This window comes from Platichthys flesus, chromosome 11 (assembly GCF_949316205.1).
Source record: "Platichthys flesus chromosome 11, fPlaFle2.1, whole genome shotgun sequence".
NCBI lineage: Eukaryota > Metazoa > Chordata > Actinopteri > Pleuronectiformes > Pleuronectidae > Platichthys > Platichthys flesus.
Window position 1 is genome coordinate 25,323,094 of NC_084955.1, and position 21,401 is coordinate 25,344,494.

A 21,401-nucleotide genomic window follows, 5' to 3' on the forward strand; every position below is an offset into this window, starting at 1 on the left:
GATGTTTGTTTTGTTCTGTGAAGCACTTAGAATGAGCCAATGACGGTTTCCACGTCGGAACAGAGAATGAAAAGCAAACGAACAGGAACTCAAAACTAAATCAAAAGTCAAGTCATTGAAGGAGAAGCCAAGAAAAGGATGAATGCAGAACAGAGGTCTGGGATTCGTGTGCTGGTTTTGGTTTTTCTTCCCAGTCGCAGCTCTGAAAGATTCTCTGTTGATGTAGGAGATCAGAGGCTGTGAGTCACTGCTCCGTCACGTTTACACCACTGAAGAGCTGCTTTGTTTACATGGGTTTAGGTAGCGGTCAGAAGGGTCAGATTCAGGAGCCTGTCACAAGCAGACATACACACACACAGTCACAGAGATACACACACACACAGTCACAGGGATACACACCCAGGTCTTATAAATACTTACACACAAATAACCAGGGACGCACAAGCACATTTACGTGTCACTGACTTACTGTTTAAATATAGACACACACACACACTCAAATTAGAAAGTAGCTGTGTTGTGTGTGTGTGCGTGTGTGTCTGTTTGTGTGTCTGTGTGTGTGTGTCAGGCTCTTTTGTCTTCCTTCTCACAGGAATCTGGCCCCGCCTTTCACTTGTCAATCAGCAGCTCTCTGTAGTGAAACACGAGCTCGACCACAGTGTGTCCATCATGTTGCTCTCCTCTCTCTCACCTGAGTGACCCCTCTCTGGCCGGCTTTGGCCCGGAATCGACCCGGCTCCGCCCCGTAGCGGCAGGACCACCGTGGCTGACCCCGGTGGTCGTCTGGCCCTAAACCGAGTGTTTCACATCCGCGACAGTTCTGGAAAACTGGGGGAGGAAAATGAATTAATGGAGGCTGATGAAGTTTTAATGAAGGTCGGGAGCTGGATCCCAGTCACGCTGCCAGAGTTTACTTTATGATTTTCTCCAGAAAATTGCTGCTCAGGTTATGGATGGCAGGGGAAGTGGCCGCGCTGTAGTTGGAGTAATGCCTGGTGTAAACTACATGTAAGTACAGAGTATACTGAGATGTAAACCATGCAGACTATCACCCGTAAAAACACAAAGCAGTGACAAACGACCTCGACTGCTTTCTACTGCTGCACCAGCAACAGGAAGTCGTTTTTCACTGCCAGAACACAAAGGTTACCAATTAACAGCCTTGTTAAGCTTGTTTTAAGTTCACTTACAGAAATAACAACTGTTAAATCATCATACTTAGCTGGTTGACATGATTGACAATAACTTCTCCTAGCATCCATGGGGTTCCTTTGACATTTTATGGGTTTTTATACATATACGTAGACAAATTTACAACGTACACTGGAGAACATCACTACAATGGGCACACACACACACACACACACACACTATGCACAACAACACCTCCCAAATGTTAAACTTTGGATAAAGAGAACATCCGCTCACCTGAAGGCTATATACCAAAATATACGTATATTGATGTTTCAAGATCAGGTTCAGGTTACGTGTCAACAGTTCTCTGCAATACAAATATTTGCATATCATAGTAAATATAAAGAACATATACAATGATAGTGTTCAAAGGTGAATTGTACCTGATTTAGAGCTTCACACTCGTTAATCGCACCGTCAAGGAAGGAGGTGAAAAGCTCTGTGTTCTCCAGACGGCTTGTCAGACCTCGTCCGAAGCCAAAACTATTAATAGCAGTTATGAGCAGCCACAAGTGAAGGCGTAGTGAGAAGTCAAGCAGGGAGAGAAGAGTAATGACAGTTGTTCAAATGGGGATAACAGCGCATGTTTTCACTGCTGGAAGAGATTCACTCGGCTGCACACGTGAAAAGTGAAAATGAAAAAGCAGCAGTTGAGAGAGAAGCTCAAACTCGACTTAAACCTTCTGCACACACGTCAGTTTCTCTGGTGAACATGAACCCTCTGTTTCTCCTTCTCTCTTTTCTATCCCAGTGTCGTTTGAACTTATTGTGGACAATATAAAAAACAGGAAATAAAAAAGAACAGACTCGAGTAGTGGGCAGTGACGAGGGGACGGGTGTTGTGGGGAATCCTCAAGAAACACCACAACTCTCCCCTGTCTGCTTTTCATCATCACTTTGTTCCTGAACTCTCTCCCTTCACTGATACTGTGCACACAACAACACAACAAAGTTCCTGCAATGTTCACACTTAACTCTTACGTGTGTGTGAATGAGTACGGTGTGTGTGTGTGAGTGTGTGTGTGTGTGTGTGTGTGCGTGTTGCTATTGCTGCTGCGGCTCTCCCACATGTCTTTGATTATCTGGCTCAATGAGGTCCGTCAATTCTTGTGTATGTGTGTGTGTGAGTGTGTCTGTCTGTGTGTGTGTGTGTGTCTGTGTGTGTGTGCGTCTGTGTGTGTCTCCAGTGTGAAAGACCACTTGTGTATCTTTGCAGGGATTTGTCCAAAGCACTTCACAGTAGAGAAAGTGATGGTGCGTTTGTGTGTGGATGGGGTGTGGCTGGTTGTGTGTGTCTGTGTGTGTGTGTGGTTGTGTGTATCTGGGGTGGTAGCTGCTTCAGACTTTTATTGTTGTTCCAGTTTTTATTCGTCTCAGATGGCGACTCAATCCCCTGTTCACCACACACTGCCTCCTTTGTTCCGTCTCTCTCTCCTTTCCCCGCTCCCTCCCTCTCCCTGTTTCCTCCTCTTTTCCTCTGTCCATCTTTTCTCCTTTCCCTGCTTCCTCCCCTTTAAGCTGTCATGTCGCCCCGATATCTTTTTTATCCCCTCTGTTTCCTTCTTCTTCTTCTGCCATCTGTCACGTTACCTCTTTCCTCTCCCACCTGTCTCTCTGTAAATCCCTTCGTTTCTTTCTCTCTGTCTCGGTCCTCTTCTCCTTTTGGCTTATTATCCTCAAACTAATGTATTTAATCTTCTTGCCAGGAGAACCAAAAACCCTCTTGTCAGGATTCTGTAATTTTTTGAAAAGTCTAAAAATGAAATCCTACCATCCGACGATCAAACCAATCGACTGCATCTCCACTTCCTCCATCAACATGGTGGATACGGGAGTCTGTGCAGTAGAGATGTGGAGTAAGGTCCTCGCTCGAGTCAGGCTCAGCTGTCAATCATCATCAGAACGATAACTACAATGACAGAAACACACAGAAACATTTATCTGAAGAGTACTTTGACTTCTAGTTAAGTCTACATCCCATCCACTCACATGGAGGAGGAAGAGTTTAGGACATTCTTCATCTTCTTAGTGCAGTAAGTTCTGACCATTTGTTTACACTAGCGACTTTAGTCTTGACCTTTGAACCTCATCTTCATCACCATCTCACTTCACATGGAGCTCCCAGTTTGTCTCTAAGTGAAGATTGGTTTTGTTTAAGGAGCCTGAACAGTGATCCGACCTCATTGTGACCTGCAGAGGTCAAGGGTCAGTGTTTAACACCACTTCCCTGTTCGCCTCGGGACATGACAAGATCACACACACACACGCTCACACACTGACACACACACACACGCACACACTCAAACACTTAAACCAGTGGCAAGACAGGAATGTCACAGGACAAATAACAAATTTCAAAGTTTGTTTTTCTCTCTTTATATTATTTGCACATGGTGACACACAAGTGCACACTTGCCCCTTTCCCATCTCCTTGTGAGGTATAGATCCTCATCTCCACCCCTCTTGACCTGTGACCTCCTGCAAACATTCTGAAGTCAGTTTAACCTGAGCTGTCAGTTGCTATAACCTGAACCCTGAGGGCAGCGACAGCACTTAGCTCAGAGTCAGAATGAAGCCGAATCCAACGGTGGTTCACAGGGAAACTCTGAAATCTGATTTTCTTTAAATAACCAGCTCTACTTAACTTCTGAAATACAACTTCATACCCTCCCTGCCCTGCTCCTGGTGACCAAAGTGCAGCAGGATGCAGCTGAAGACCAAAGACAGAGTCAAAAAGAGGAGATATTGGACTTGGATTCATCACTTGGATGCATACAACTAAATAAAGGGTTAAATCTGCACTGCCTCCAAATGGACAAAAATCTGAGGTTTAAAGGGCATTTGCATGTGCACAATGACTACTTCACATATTTGATGAACTGCAGCGCTGTTTACTGGATATTGTCATCATCCAGTTACACACATAAATACACTGTCATGTACCCACTCCTAAAAGTGGGTATATAAATAGCTATGCGGGGGAATTCCATAAAGAAAGAAAAAGGCTGCAGGGAGTGGAAAACGGCAGGAGGAATCAGAATGAGGCTCGATCCTTCAGATGAAATACTGAGAGGATAAAAACGGTGCAGAGGCAAAGAAAAGTTAGAAAAACAGAACTGACGAGGATGAGAAGAAAGTTAAGAGATGGAGAAAGGTGAAGGAGGAGAAAGGGGGGGAACATGAGGTGGAGGAGGAGAGGTAGTAAAGTGGGGGGGATTTCAGAGTCCCTGGTGGAGTTTGTTTTCGTTGGCTGTGGTGTTAATGGGTTAATGTGATCTCGAACACTGGGACCAGTCTGAACAGTCTCACTGGGTGGGACCTCCAGGTCACAGGGACCTACACGTTACCTGGACGTCCACAGCAGCTGCCCCCTGACCCGTCCAGATGTGGCCTGAGATACACAATGAAAAGAGGCCGAGATGGATAGAGAGACAGGACAGAGAGAAAGAGGAGAAGGAGGAGGGAGCGAAGGAGGTGGAGGAGGAGGAGGAGGAGGAGGGATTACTTTGTGTCGTCTTCGGTTTGTTTGTTGGTCTTAATGGGCCTGGGAACACTTAAAGCACTTAAACCCGTCTGACCAGTTTGACCTCCAGGGCGCGGAGGTTAAAAGCCGTCTGCTGACGGACAGGATGACAGCGAGGGAGAGAGTGAGGAGGGAGGAGAGGAAGAAAGTGAAAGGAAGGGAAGGTGGAAACAGGAGAAGGAGGAAGAATGCAGTCGAGAGAGGATGGATGGAGGGAGGGAGAGAGAGAGAGAGAGAGAGCAGGGGGGCTAAGATGAAACCCTTTCGTCCACATGCACATTTCATCATAGTTGTTTTAGAATCAATGAAAACGGAGCTTTCACTCAACTCCTCCCGGGGGGAAGATGTTCAGTTTTCACTTTACGATGTGTTAACGGGGAAAAAGAGATTTCAGCTGCTGGCGTCTTCGTTTTCATCCAAAACCCGACAATAACTTTATGCCCCAGGCTTCTGATTGGTCAAAATGTTTAGGGTTATTTTATATATTCATGTTGACACAAAGGAGGTGAAACCCAGAGGAGAACACATTAGGATAAGAAAAAGATTTAAGAGTAGAGGAGGTGGAAATATCATTATATAATATCATATAAAACATTTCAGCACAGAATACCATATTTCCTATTTCCTATTTTGATTTATTACAGATTTATACTCACCACATTATGTATACACAGCATGTTTTGGGTGTATCTCCTATTTTTTTTATATATAAAGGTAACACGTCCCTCTCACCCTCTCTGAATCATGGAATTCAGTTGTGAACATATAATAACTCCTATTTAATGAATGAATTTTTTTAATTAAACATGTTTAACATAATTCCTTAGAGTTGGTTATTAATAAATAACTAACTGTGAAGTTCAAGGTGTTTAAACAATTAAATGCAGTCAATCAATATTGTCCTGAAAATGGAGTAAATGAGGAAGGGATGAAAAGGATGATTGGATGAAGAAAGAGCAAATGAGAAGAGGAAGAGGAAGGGCTAAATGTTGGAGAGCAGTGTGGGAGAAGATGAAGGAAGGGATGAATGGATGAAGAAAGAACAAATGAGAAGAGGATGAGGAAGGGCTAAATGTTGGAGAGCAGTGTGGGAGAAGATGAAGAAGGGATGAAGGGATGAATGGATGAAGAGAGAGCAAATTAGAAGAAGAAGAGGAAGGGCTAAATGTTGGAGAGCAGTGTGGGAGAAGATGAAGAAGGGATGAAGGGATGAATGGATGAAGAGAGAGCAAATGAGAAGAGGATGAGGAAGGGCTAAATGTTGGAGAGGAGTGTGGGAGAAGATGAAGAAGGGATGAATGGATGAAGAAAGAACAAATGAGAAGAGGAAGAGGAAGGGCTAAATGTTGGAGAGCAGTGTGGGAGAAGATGAAGGAAGGGATGAATGGATGAAGAAAGAACAAATGAGAAGAGGATGAGGAAGGGCTAAATGTTGGAGAGCAGTGTGGGAGAAGATGAAGGCAGAGCGGGGGTCACGCTGTCATGGCGCCTGACAGGGTGTGGAGAAAGTCTCTCTCTCTGCGTTTCATCATCCATCTTCTCCTCGGCCTGTCGGAGGGGAGGTGTCTCTGCTCCTCCTGTCGTCCATCACGCCTCCTCCTGCTCTGTCCATCCTCAAACCCGAGAGGAGCCGTCTCCCCGTGGTCTGTGTTTGAGTTAGACTGAGTGCAAGAGGGGTCGGCTCTAATGGTTCTAATGTTTAATAAATTCACCGTGTTAGACACAGTGCGATACTTACAAACACACTCTGTCTACACACACACACACACACACACACACACACAAACACACACACATACTCTGGGTTCAGTCACCTGTAACGGGCTGAGCTCAGGAACATCACGCCCCATTACACCACCACACCGCCCTCTGTGTGTGTGTGTGTGTGTGTGTGTGTGTGTGTGTGTGTGTGTGTGTGTGTGTGTGTGTGTGTGTGTGTGTGTGTGTGTGTGTGTGTGTGTGTGTGTGTGTGTGTGTGTGTGTGTGTGTGTGTGTGTGTGTGTGTGTGTGTGTGTGTGTGTGTGACTGACTGCATGAAGCCATTAGCTGTAATATATCCTTTCCTCTCTGTCTGTATTTGATCCCTGCTTTCTCTCTGCGGCCTGTTTGCTCTCTCTCTCCCTCTCTGTTGGTTTTGGGGTATTTGAAGGGAAGCGACAAGTCATCGCCCCTTTCTCATGCTACATATAACTTCAGTGCTGCTGTGCGTGTGTGTGTCTGTGTGTGTCTGTGTGTGTGTACTTGGATTTGAGTTAAAGTTCTGGCTAGTGTTGTTAATCCTCTGTCCTCACCTTGCCTGGGGATGTTTAGTGTAAGGGTTGCTGTGTGTGTGTGTGTGTGTGTTGCTGCACATGTGTGTGGGTGTGTGCATTGAATGGTCTGGTTAGTATTGGTATTGCTGTATCCTGTTCTGTCTACACCTCAAAAATGATGACTCTTTGTGTGTCCGTGTGTGTGTGTGTGTGTGTCTGTCAGTCTGGCTGCCTTGTCTCCTTATCCATCATCCAGTGTTTTTCCTGTAAAGCCTGTTACAGTCAAAGTGGAGCTTCTGTTCTAGAAATAAGAAAACCTCAATTAAACTTACATTTCCAATAACACATTACTTAATTTAACTTACTTAAAGGGGAACTCCAGTGATTAAACATTAAGCTCACCATTGTAAAACTCACGAGACATTTAATAAAAGCAGGAGATGTTGACTTTTGGTCCCGAGTTTAACTGAAGCCCTGAAAACCTCAAACCTGTGATGACTGGAAAAGTCACAACAGCAGTGTTATGGTTTCTAAAGTCATTAGAGCTCCAGACCTTATACAAATTTAGAGAGAAATACTCATTTAAATTCACTAGATCCTGATTTTCTATAGGTTTTCCTTTATTTTATTTTTTTTTTTTGGTAAATTTTTCTCTCAGTCCCCCTTGATTTTCTTATCAAGATGCATGAATTATTATGTGAGACGTCAATAAAACATTTTAAATTGCCCTATCTTGCAGTCATAAAGAAAGTCCTGGATCCAGATCTGTAGGTTCTTCCTGGGGTCTCTACCGAGCCCTCCACAAAAAGCTTCTGTGTGATCCTGCTTCATGTCTTTGTAATTCAGGGAGTTTGCATACGTGGACTTTCTCTTTCTGCGGCGATGTTGACATTTATCTCTTCTCTCTCCTCAGGTGTCGGTTCCTCCACCGTCGTTAAGTTTTCGGCTTTCCTCAATGGCCGCTACCCCCCCGCTGACCTTACCGGAGACATCACTGTGTCCTACAGTTCGCCAACAGGTAAAAATACCTACAGGACACACGCTTCATCCACACATGTAACAACGATCACCTGAACTCTCTCAACACATCAACTCTGACACGTGTACAGACGGAACCAGTGGTGAAGTGGTGTATTCTCTGTGTGATCCAGTCGGCCCAGTGTGCACCTCCACTGTAACGCTGCTGAACAGCAGCTGCTGACTTGACGTAATTACATTTGGTCTCCTTCCAAACAAACCCAGTTCATCCCCCCCGCTCCCTCCAGGCATCTGTTTCCCGGCCCCTGCAATATTTCTGGAAGATATTACTTTCCCCTGAAAACCAACAAAACCACTCTTTATTTCAAATGTCACAGACTTCCTTTTTGAAATCCAGATTTCAGCGTTCGTTTAGAAAACCCATGTTTTCATGCTATTGTTTCCTTTGGATTACATTTGCTCTGGCAGCCCCGGGCGGTGGAACAGTTTCCCTCCCCAGAAGCACTTTTAATGTGAAATGTCTGGAAAACGTGGAATTTTTTGTTAAACTTTATTGTGATGCTATAAATAGCTGAGAATATGGAGTCTGGTGTTTTTCAATAAGCCGTAGAGGCGAAGCAGCTGGGGCGGAGTGTGAAGCCAAACTCGTGTTCTGGACGGGACTTCTTAGTTTGGAGTTATAACCAGAAGAGGTTTATTCTCGGTTGGAGGAAAAAGAGACGCAGCAGGATTGGAAAACCGCACGAGGTGTGGTGCACTGAGTGAAACAAGGGGAAGCAGGTGAGGAGGTGAGTTACGCTCAGTCGGGAGTAGAGAGAGAGCCTGGGTGGAGAGAAAGGAAGGGAGGTATTTTATACTGAAAAGTTAAAGGGCAGGAAGTAGCCGTGTGCCAGGGTGAACATGAGAGTGGAGGGAAACAGGGAGGGTTTTATAAGGTGTGGACCCTGAGACCAACAGCATACCGCTGGGACCTGGCTGCAGTGGGTCGCTCCCAGTCCACGCCAGGATGATGGGTGGTGTCAAGTCAGGTCAAAGCTCCGTGCAGGACAGTGAACTGGGACTTGACTTTCAGGCCACACTGCAGGAAAAACATGTCTTTATGGATCTGGCTCCGTGCTTAGTGGCGTTGGGATGTTGAAACAGGAAAGCGTGGCTCAGGAGGCACAGCTACGTAATCTGAAGGTTCCTGGTTTGATCCCTGACCTCTTGAGAAGGCGTGTGGAAGTGTCCTCAAACAGGACACTGCACTCCAGTTCATACACCCTGCAAATATTTTATTAATCTAATTTTTGTGGAAGAAATGAGACCAAATTCTACCATTTGGACAAAACGTGTTGATCAGCCTGTTCACCGACGTCCTTAAAGAGGAGGAGACATAAGCTGTGTTCGGATTCAAGGGTCACGTCTTTCAGGAGGTTCTTTTAAAATCCTCCGTAGACCAGATTGCCTCCTTTCTGTCCGGCCTCCACCTTCTACGCCCAGTAGACCGACTCCTCCTCCTCTGGACCCAGCCTTTGATCAACAGTACAAACACCTCCGTCAGCAGCCAAGTGGATTGAAAGAAGGTCTGCTGGGCTCATCTAACCTGCCATGATGGACCACGATGTAGAGTCTTGCCCCCCCCCCCCCCCCCCCCCCCCCCGACTCTGCAAAGTGCTCACCTTAAGACCTTCTACATAGCTGAGTATCTGTGGCTGCAGCTCGGTGGCTGTGTGTTCCTGCGGTGCTAATCTCCGTTAATGCCTCCTCTCATCCTCTAAATGCTGTCCTGGTATGGGAGGAATGCTTCACTTTGTCTCGATGTCTCTGTCCCTCGCTCCGCTCCCACCCAGAGGCCGATAGTTACTAACCCTCCGCCGCCGCCCGGCCCACGCAGCTCCGCTCCACCCCATGGTCGCTGAGGCCATCTCTAAGCTCTACAAAGGCTCTGACATTTAAGAAGGCTGCTGACTCCTTAAGTCCTTCAAAGGAGACTGGACGGTCGCTGCAGTCGTTACAATCTAGAAAGAATTTCATTAGTGTCCTCTGTGATTTCCCTAACACCCCAACAATGGCTTTACACAAACACACTTCAGGGGGATCCAGTGGTCAAGCTGGTATCTACAGTACATTGTTACCTCACACACAATGGGAATTTTCAACCCAGCTCTCGCAGATAAGTTACGACTGCGCGGATAATTTCCGTACAACACGGCCAGCCATGATTCATCGGGTGCTACGCCAGTTCGTGTGGAGGCCTTGGGAGCTGGTTGGCAGTCTGCGTTGTTTTCTCCTGCTTCAGGGAGATCGCCAGAGTGACCAGCACCTCCACATGTCCGTGTCTCTGGAGGCTCCCGTGTTTTCATTAGGTCTTTGTTTCGCTGCCAGGTCTGAAATCTATTTGAAAGAAACTATTGTGGGACAGCTGATGCTGTTGGTGTTGTTGCCACCTCTCTGTGCCAAGTGATCCCTGTGCTCAGCCCGGTTTGTTACTCTGCACCGGAGAGTCGGTGGAAGGTTCGGCCACTGGCCAAGGAAAAAGTGATTCATTTATCGAAAAGGATTTTAGTTTTTAACATCGTAATGTAAAGACTTTGAACTTTATTTATTTCTCATGAGCTGCAGCACGTGGAATAATCTGGAACGTTTCTCTTTTCTTGTTTGACTTTCTCGGGAATTTATTGCAAATCAAAATTTGTCTGAAAAGGCAAATGTCAATGCCAGACTTTCTAGACACTTTCTGGATTCATGTATGAAACACTATCGGTGATATAATCGCTGGTTATTTAAATTCCGGTTTGATTTCTTAACAAGACTTTACAGTTCTTCGTTCAGGAGACGTTTGAAAGATGTCGTTGCTGCACTTTGTTGTTCTGTTCATTTTAAAAAGCAACTTTCTTAAGTTTCTCAGTTATTATCTGTAAGATGAGGAGTCGTGATACACCCAACCGTTTCTCTGCTGCTCCACCAGCTCATGGATCCAGAGCTTCACTCATCTCTCCTCCGTCACAGGAGATTTCAGAACAGGAGAGACTGATTGATCACTGGCTGGCCGGCGGCCATGCCTGGCTACCGTCTGTGTGCTTGAGTGTCTTCTTGCTCCATTTGACATGTCCTCCACGTTTAGCTGGAGCTTTCACTCAACGTTGATGCTTTCACTTCTTTCTCTCTTTCTTTCTCTCCCTTCCTTCTTGTGTTGGTCTAGCCTTTTGATTTTTTGGCGCGTCTTCCCTCAAATTCAGCTTTTTATTTCTTTTCTCTGGCACGGCACAATGCTAAGAGGAGATGCAGAGAAGTGGGAACAGAGGGGAGCATTGTGGGATTAGATAATTCCGCTAAATGTGAACATATTTTGAGAGTTTGTCGGTTTATTTGTCAGAGGGGATTTCAGAAAGAGAAGTCCAAATGTGTTCCTTTATAATTCTGTTTCATTGGTTAATGTAATGTACTAATCAGGCCTCAAAAATAAATATAGCAAGTCTTTATTTGGATTGTTCTAATTTGTAAGTTTAGAGTTTATTAAATAAATGTGATGTTCTTGGCCTGACGTGATATTAAGTATGAGGATATTTCAATTAAAGGCAGAATTATGACAGGAGAGGCAGCTTTACCTCAGGAAGAGGAGAGACGGCGGAAAGGAAGCAGGACTTTCATCAGGTTTAATAACCCGTGAACTGTCTGACTCAGCAGCTCCGTGGCTTTTCATTGGCCTGCACGAGACCATCTGCTTCTCATTCACCTTCGCAGGAAATCCTCCTCGACCAATCAAACCAGAGCCTAATCTGCCAGACCTCAATTGCGGCGGCCTAAAGGTTACAGAAGCAGGGGGTTGAGTGTTTGAATCCCACAGCAGCTGAGAAAACCTGGCAGCTGAGAGGAGGAGGATAAGAGATGGTCTACCTAAATTTAAAAAAACAATATTCAGTTTTACTTGACTGTAAACGTTGCTGCTTCAGACGATGGATCTGTCATTAGACGCTAATTGTTTAATTCCATATCAAGATATTTATAATGAGGTCTCATTCCAAGTTTCAAACCAACAAATCAACAAGCAGGGAAACATAACGTCTCTGGCCGATGTAAAGAAAGTTAAAATGAATTTACATAATTCAGAACCATTGACCGACGCAGCTGCAGATCAGATGAAACAGAAACACCAGTGATCAGACTGGTTTCATCACTCAAACCTTCTCTTGGAGAAGTTCACGTCCATTCACCTGCCAGAGCGTTTCTGGTGTCAGGACGACTTTCTCACTCAGGATCTCTGAAGCTCAAATTAATTTTGAGTTTAACAAAGAATTCTATTTTTTTTCTCAAGTAGCTTCTCTTCGGTTAAACTGATGAAACTCTGGATTCTGATATTTACATCAGGGTAGGTGCCTTTTCCCCCCGGATCCCGTCAGAGTAAATTTCATACTCACGTCTTGATGAGCAGCTTTTTCATTTTGGGTTTGGACAGTTTATCAAAGTGAGGATGATGTTGGCTTCATCAGGAGGCTCGTTCTGCTCCAGCAGAATTTATCAAGTGTGTGGAAAGAAGAGCCGAGACTTCCTCTACTTTATTTAGTCTTTTTTGTTCATGTCCTTATGAGGTTTTCCCAGGGACCCCCCCCCCCCCCCCCCCCCCCAGCACCACCACCCCCAGTAGAACATCAGAGGCCAACTCGTCCAGCTCTGCCTCGTTAGTGCACAGAATGAAAGGAGACAGGAGTGATGCCTCTTTCTTCTTCTCTGTGTCTCTGTCAGTTTTTTTAACCTTCACTTCTTCTTCTCTTCTTCTTCTTCTCCACAGAGCTAAACCCCAAAGGTAAGTGATTGGATAGAAGTGATGGATAGAATAGACAATAAAGTAGAAACGCACACAGATACACACTCACACACTCACACACTTTATTAAAAAGACAAACGTGCAGACCTATTACTACATTTGCTGTATTGTGGGACTTTCCCTCCAATATGCAGTCGTAAAAAAATCATAACTGCACCATATATATATATATATATATGTTTTTTATATATATAAGCTTTCCAATACACACACACTCTACTGTATATACAGGAAGAGACCACTGCCCACTGTTTATGTTCCTGTAACGTGATACTTGGCAAGAGTCTGTACACACACTTGTGCAGATACTTGTGCGCACATATACACTTCCTCACTGTGTGGAATAAGTAAATATCCATTTTCCTCTTTTACTGTGTGCAGTTTACACAGAAATATCATCTGTCCCTCTCTCACACACACACAGACACACACACAGACACACACACACACACACACACACACTGTGTGTCAGCCGTAGTGTTCCTAGTCGTCAGCCAGTGTTTGTTTTAGTCCATCTGAGTTTGTGTTCTCTGATACAGAATAGGATGTCCTGTAATCTATAGTGGGTTTAGAGCCCTGCAGTAGTATGCACTCTCACACACTCACACACACACATATACCGCACATGCACACATATCTCCACACACACACACATACTCATGCAGCGTTGTGTTTTCTGTGCAAATCAGCTTCACATGCAGCGATCTTTTCATCAGCAGAATTTGTTTTCAGGGAACGTAAACTGCTGAAATTAAATGTTTTTCTTCAGAATCTCACACAGGAAGTTAAAACCTAAACCTTTCTGACAAGAGTCGGTCAAAACGAAGAAATCAAGACGGCTGTGTAGAAAGTCTCCGGTCGGCACGACCAAAATTAAAGAAACATCGTGTTCCGTGAAGGAGGAATTTAAAACTGGCTGAAAACGAACTCTTCTAATCAGGCTCTATGATACTGAAGATGTTTTATTACTATTAGTGTTTTTGATTTACAAATGCTCTGATTTTCATTTAAAAATCCTATTGATTCTGGAAACTCAAGTGTGCAGTTTGGTTTAGAGATCTCGGTCAGAAGAAATGTCAGATTAGATCAAACAGACAGAGACGTGATCTGTGGTCGAGTCTGTCAGTCATTCAGAAGTTGTCTGTGCTGTGACCTAATCACAGAGGAAATGATGAAAAGATGCACAAACACACACAGACACACACACACCCGCTGACATCACTGCAGCTGTGTTAAGAACCTGATCCCGTACAGTGTTCCTCTACTCAAATAAACCCTGTGGTCGCCCTCTCTCTCTCCCGCCTCCGTCTCGAACACACGCAGACACAAACACAGATTCCAGATAATTGGAATCAGAGAGCGTTGAGCCGGCAGCCCAGTGCAGCTCCAGCAGCTCTAACCAGTAGCAGCAGTGGGGCTCAGTGGTGACGTTAAGTGTGTTTAGCAGTAGACAAAGCTCCGCTTCCCGTATCAGCAGCATCGCAGGCGACTGTCAGGGGAAAGGTCAGAGGTCGCATGTTACAGTATGTGATGTGTGTGTGGATTCAGTCATAGCTAAACCCTCAGGAACGTAAACATCCCTCACAGCAGATTAGCGACGGCCACAGAGCCGGACAGGGAGAGAATGAATTGAAGAATCTGTAAGACAAACACAGTAACCTCAGTTTACTGTAACTGAGGAACAGTGTTTAGTCACTTACTCACTCTTTGGCCTCGGTCCCAGGTTTCTGAATCTTCTCCTCGAACACCATCAATCTGCTGCTGTTCTTTCCACTGCATCTCCTCAAGCTCCGTGTCATCAGACTGAGTAAAACTCTGACATCTGACGTCGGAGAATGATGCAACTTTATTCATTAACATGGCGACTGACCCAGATTCTGGTCCAGCATTGAAAGTGACGTGAGTGAGGATATGACTTTAGCAGACACAGAAGACATTTGAGTCTTTTGGAAATGCGGCCACAGCCTCTTGCTGTTCACCCTGATCAGAAAACATGAAATGTGTTTCACAGATGATGAAGTTAAAGCAGGGACAGTTTATGAAGTCGTGTGAAAACTCTTATTTTGAAGGTTGCCAAAGAACAGGCTTCATAAATACATAGAATCAAACTCCCTCCGACAGAACCGAGTCATTAATCACTGTCAGACTCTTATAATGACGATAGATGTAATAAAGTTATTAATAATGATAGCAGCACCATTTAATAACAGTAGTAACTAGAGTGGCAGTGCAAGAACAGTTCCTGTTTAGATTCATAGATCTGAATTTTTATTTGAATCTGATAAATGTCAGTCAGATTCTTTTCATCAAGATCCGTGAAATGTTGAAAAATGATCTCAACTTATTTAATGTGTTTCTTTATGTGACGCATACAAAATTGTGTCTCTCCCCAAAGTTCTGTGGTACGATCCATCCAATAGTCAACCTCCTAGTCAGAGGTTATGATGATAACTCATATAATAATAGTTGAATAGTGTCAGATCTGGATCCTGCAGCTCTGGAGTCACCTGCAGAACAAGGACAGAGAGGAAAAGCCCGAACCACAGCAGAGATCAAACTCAAACAGTTTGTGCTCTAATGAGTTTACCAGAGTTGATGGAGTGTTTATCGTCTGATAATCTCTTCACTTGATGGACGTCGTAAACTGGTCTTACTGGATCGTTGCTGGTGTTTCTAGAAGATGTTTCAACTCTCATTCAAAAGGCTTCTTCAGTTCTCTAGTTCTCACGTCTCCATCCCCGTCGACTGGAGATGAACCGTCATGTGAACTGGGAGTGGATGCAGATTAATTCCATTCCCAGTGCAGACAAAAGACAGATGTTAGAGGGTTTTCTGACCAGTGGAGAAGTGGCTTTAGAAATGAAGAAGCCTGTTGAATGGGTCGTGAGTTTGAATGAAGAGCAAAGGGAAACTTCAGTGTGTGGATTGACAGGTGGGGGGGTTTAAAGGACCTGTCTCTACCTTCATTCATCCGTTCATTACATATCATGTTTACTTTAACTTAGGGTTGACCTCCTTTTGCTTCCTCTCAGGCCGCAGTGGTTTCATTCATCTCTGTACGATATAACATTTTACTTGGAAAAACTTGAAACCTGCTGGAGTCGGCCAATCCGTCCCAGTGCGCATCACGTCTCCTCTGATCACCATCAAACCATAAACCATAAAACACTCATGTGGTTTGAAACACATCACAAAGTCACACACTTGTATCTTAAAATCTCAAAACCTAAAAAAGGTTTTGCAGAACTTTGGATCTGATGATATTCAGCGTTATTTTTCCAACGGGGAGAATATTCACCATTTAAACTTAGGGAAGTTTTCACGTAACATGTTTCATATTCGCTCTGACATGTGCCTCTGACTCTGTCTTTGTTCTACTGGTTGGATGTGATTCGTTGTTTGGCTGTTCAGTCACCCAGCACGAAGGGTCAATGAGGAATCGAGGGAGTGAGGAGAGAAATGAAAAGTGCACGAGAGTCTTTCTTCCTCTCGAAAAGCGTTTTTCTCTCCGCGTCCTCCTCCTGTTTTTCTTGGCTCCAGCTCTTCCCTCTCTGTGTTCAAACCAAACCAAGTTATTCACATAATCACATAATAATTTCATGTCTGGAATGAAAAGGTGCACAGTAGTTGCAGGTAATTATTACTATCTGTAATAACCTGGAACATTCCATAATTAAACTCCAGCTCTTATTCTTTCTCTCTCTCCCTCCCTCTGGTTAATTTCCACTCTGTCGGCCGGGCTCAGGTCTTCTCCCTCTGCTGTCGTTAGCTCACCTCCTCTCCCCAGGTTCCCTCGCCGCTCCATCTCTTCTTAACAACTGTGTTCCTCCTCTCCCTCCGTCCCCGCGCTCTGTTATTCTAGCTAAGTGTAGATTTCTGCCAAGCTCAGCACTGCTCAGCCTCAGAACATAGTTATAGTTGGCTTGAGCTCCCCTCTCTCTCCTTACTTCTTCTTTAAACATCTACAAATTTCACTCCACTTTTCACACAAGACTTCCCTTCCCTTTCGAATCTTAAACAACCCCCCCCCCCCCCCCCCCCCCCACCCCCCACACACACACACACTCGGTGTTGATGTTGAGTCTCTGGGTCTCGTAGCTCTCAGATACTCATGTAATCTGAATATCTGCCGTGTTGACTATGTTAACAAACGTTAACCTGACTGCTGTTTGGAGAGAACACCTAGAAGGCGACGTGTTCCGACCTCATTTGATTCGCCGTAGGGGAGTTTGGTCAAGATGGGCGCCACTTAAAGGGGAAGTGGGTTGTGGCTGTCAGACTGTTTTTCAGGAAAAGATCTTTAGGAGGGGGGGGGGGATTGAAGAGTGGCGTAAATGACGCAAGATAAATCCAGAATAAACCAAATAAAGAAAACAACTTCATTTATTTTTAGCAGGAAATATATTTTCCTGGGTTCAGACCCTCCACGAGCGCTGGCAGCTCACCGGCACTTCTACAGGATGGAAAAATGGAAAAGGAATAAATTGCGTAAAATATGAAGAAACATAAAAAGTAAACGTAAAACTTTAAGATGTTTTAAAATATTGATGTATTCTCTTCTCCTCAGGAGTTCCCAGGGTTCTCCAGGCCAGGTTCAGTCTTCCTCTGCTGCTGGTGTGTGTTCCGTCATCTCCGGCCAAAACCACCAAGTTTAAGATCAGTGTGGAAACCAACCAGCCGCCGGTCGACCTCCACGCCATCTTCCCCGGTAAAACCCCGGGATCAGAGGAATGTAGCCCGGGGAATCTGTTTAGACTTTTTAATCTCGTGTGGTTGTGTGTTTATATGAACGTGTGTTTATGTATCTTTATTTATTTGTGATTCTGTGTGTGTGTGTGTGTGTGTGTGTGTGTGTCTGTGTCTTTGTGTGTGTGTGTGTGTGTGTGTGTGTGTGTGTGTGTGTGTGTGTTTGCGAACCATTCCCTGTTATCTGACAATCGGCTACAATCAGCAGCTCTGACGTCTAAACACACACTCGCTCTTGTGTGTGCTGTGATGTGTGTCAGCTCCCGCCCGCTCACATTGTGCGTCTTTGTGTGAACAGTGTGACTGTATGTCGTTCCACCTTCCTGGATCGCGATACGCCATCTTATCTGTCTCAACCCCCCCGCTCTCTGTCTCTTTCTCTCCGCAGAGTTTTCAGAGAAGTCGGAAGATAAGGACGGGAACACTTTGGCGTTCCAGTTCCTGTCGGGAGCCAAAGTGACTGTGGTCGCGTCCCGGACCTCCCGTGAGTCACACTCACAGATGAGTTTAATAACACTGCTGGTTCACCTCCATCCCGACAGGTGGACATATCTGTGTCTTCATTTCTTTGCACAAGCTTTCACCAGCTGTTTTTACTTCTTAGGCAACATGAATATGTATTCATCACACATATAAAGCTGATCTTACTGTATAACCACAGGCACCTGCTCCGCTCTTAGTCTTTTTCCTGGTTATTCATCCTTCACACTTGTTGTTGTTTGGTCATTTTACCTTTGCTCTGGTTTAACTGCGGCTGTTTGTTTGTCAGAGCGTTACCGCATCCAGAGCGACAGCTTTGAGGACATGTGGCTGGTGGTGAAGGAGCTGGTGCAGAGGTTCGACGGACATTTCGCCAAACTGGGAGTGAAGGACTTCAAGAAGAGCTTCAGTGGACCGTTACCCCTGCAGGACTACTTCCTGTTAGTCGACCACCACTTCCAGGTACAATCACTCACATGACATATGCACTGTAGATGTCAGGCAGCAGATATGAACGAATCAAGCTTTGTGTTTCATCCTGTGCTGCCTTTTGTAAAACAACATGTGTCTCCATGTGTGTGTTTGTGTGTCTGTGTGTTAGCTGCGTGTCAGTGCTCAGCAGTACCAGGACCTGCTGTCGGAGCGAGCGGTCCAGTTCAGAGCCATCCAGCGCCGCCTGCTGACTCGATTCAAGGACAAAACCCCGGCCCCTCTGCAGAACCTCGACACACTGCTGGACGCCACTTACAGCCAGGTCCGACACACACTCTCACACACACACACACACACACACACACACACACACACACTCAAACACGCACAGACTCACACACAAGGAGCGATGACGTGTTGGCATAGATTTACAGTGTGAGTTGTATTCTGCTGATTTATGGACTTCCTCTCTTTAGATGATGAGCTGTGAGCTCACACCCAGTTGGACTCACGGACAGACACACACACACACACACACACACACACACACACACACACACACACACACACACACACACACAGACATGAAGTCACATTAGTTATTAACTGTAATAGTATTAACTGCTGATACACTTGTACCCACACACCCCTGTGGAGAGTGACTGAGTGTGAGTGTGAGTGTGTGTGTGTTTGTGTGCGTGTGTGTGTTTGTGTGTGTGTATGTGTGTGTGTGTGTGTGAGTGTTTGTGTGTGTGTGCGCTGTATTTGAGGTTAGAGCTGATATTAATACAAAGCAGCCATTAAGCTTTTGTTTCACCCTTTGTTTAACTTCATGGGGGGGGGTGGAACTACATGTGTCACTGTGATATTGTGTGTGTGTTTGTGCATGTGTGTGTGTGTGTGTGTGTGTGTGTGAGTGTGTGATGTTTCCTCGCCCCTACTGTTTACTCAACAGTCCAGCTCACCAGGTCATCAGCTCTGCCGTCCATTAGCTTCTCGTTAGCGTAGCGCCGCGCTGTGACATCATCTCTTCATTATCTGTGTGGACGTCACCGCCTGGCGCTCTGTGATCAGTCGCTCTCTCTGGACGCTGCTCTAGCTAAACACTAATTCAGTGCACGTTAGTGTTGAGGGTTCACAGCTTAATGAGAGGAAATTAATCAGCCTGCTGACGCTGCTGATTCTGTTCTTACCCAAATAAACTGAGCTCACCTCGGATTAGTGTGGTGCTCACCAGTGTAAACCATCAGGGAGACGGATCTAAACACGTCGGCCTTAAATGTTAATATGGTTGCTCTGTTGGATGTAAACTGCCATAACAGTTTAATCAGCAGCTCTACTGTGTCCGTACTTCACCGGCTGCGTTTCCTGAGGCGGGCGAGACGGCATCAACCAAACCGGAGTTTGCATTCATTGTAATAAAGAGCTTTGAGATCTGGTCGGTGCAGTGGTGCAGCGGTTAGCACCGTCTCTTCTCAGCGAGAGGGTTCAAACCCGCCGAGGCCTTTCACCGTGTTATCACATATTCATCACGTGGGTGAAAGAAAGACTGTTTCTCTCTCGTTCTCTCGTTCTGTCTGATTCACAGATCTGGTTTCCTCCTCAAGCTGGTAATGCCTTCTACTGTCACTTCTGTCCATCACCCATTCCTCTCTCTTTCTCTCTTTATCTCTCTCTCTCCCTCGCTCCCTCGCTTTCCTTATCCCTCTCTCTCTCTCTCTCTCACTCTGTCCCTCTGTCCCTCTCTTTCCTTTTACCTCTCTCTCTCTCTCTTTCTCTCTTTATCTCCCTCTCTCCCTCGCTCCCTCCTTCCTTATCTCTCTCTCTCCCTCTCTCCCTCGCTCCCTCGCTTTCCTTATCCCTCTCTCTCTCTCACTCTCTCCCTCTGTCCCTCTCTTTCCTTATCCCTCTCTCTCTCTCACTCTCTCCCTCTGTCCATCTCTTTCCTTATCCCTCCCTCTCTCTCTCCGTCTCTCCATCTCTTTCCTTATCTCTCCCTCTCTCTCTCCGTCTCTCCATCTCTTTCCTTATCCCTCTCTCTCTCTCACTCTCTCCCTCGCTCCCTCGCTTTCCTTATCCCTCTCTCTCTCTCTCTCACTCTCTCCCTCTGTCCCTCTCTTTCCTTATACCTCTCTCTCTCTCTCTCTTTCTCTCTTTATCTCCCTCTCTCCCTCGCTCCCTCCTTCCTTATCTCTCTCTCTCCCTCTCTCCCTCGCTCCCACGCTTTCCTTATCCCTCTCTCTCTCTCCCTCTCTCCCTCGCTCCCTCGCTCCCTCTTTCCTTATCTCTCAATCTCCCTCTGTCCCTCTCTTTCCTTATACCTCTCTCTCTCTCTCTTTCTCTCTTTATCTCCCTCTCTCCCTCTCTCCCTCTCTCCCTCGCTCCCTCCTTCCTTATCTCTCCCTCTCTCCATCTCTTTCCTTATCCCTCCCTCTCTCTCTCTCTCTCTCTCTCTCTCCCTCAGTCTGCGTCCTCGTCTCTTCCCGCCATCCGGCCGCTTGTATGCGGGAAGTTTCTGACACACTATACACTCTGTAATGTATACACACCGGCCATAATGGAGGCTATCGACGGCCGGGCGGAAGAGTGATGAATGCGTCAAATTAATAATTCATGTCAGTATTAGGAGTCGTGCTGCCAAGGCCGGGGCCGACTCAGCTGTTTGGAGGAGGAGAGATTTCTTGAGGACTCATCACAGACGGAATTTTAAATCAAATGATGAAAGAGGAGATCGATTGGCTTAAAATCAAATTCGCTTCTAATTTGATTATTTATCGGGCCCCTTGTTATTTCAATTTAACTGGGTGGGTTTTGATTCCTGTCACCGCTCTAACTGTTCATAGTTTCTGTCTTTGACTATTTATTTTATTCCATCAGTTTATTTCTCGTCATTCATTCTTCAAAGTTTCAATCAGTTCACTTTTTGTTCTTGTGTCTTGACCAGTTTTCAGACGTGAACTCTGAAGGAACATGAACTTTGAAGTTTTAT

General features: G+C 45.4%; 1 protein-coding gene across 1 annotated transcript in view; it reads left to right on the forward strand.

The window, feature by feature from the left end:
- Positions 1-21,401, forward strand: part of bbs9 (Bardet-Biedl syndrome 9) — a 135,297-nt gene that overhangs the window by 26,477 nt on the left and 87,419 nt on the right. Inside the window, 6 exon segments of the mRNA XM_062400218.1 lie at positions 7,883-7,987; positions 12,719-12,733; positions 17,322-17,462; positions 17,889-17,984; positions 18,270-18,442; positions 18,582-18,734. Coding sequence (XP_062256202.1) covers positions 7,883-7,987; positions 12,719-12,733; positions 17,322-17,462; positions 17,889-17,984; positions 18,270-18,442; positions 18,582-18,734 — 683 coding nt within the window.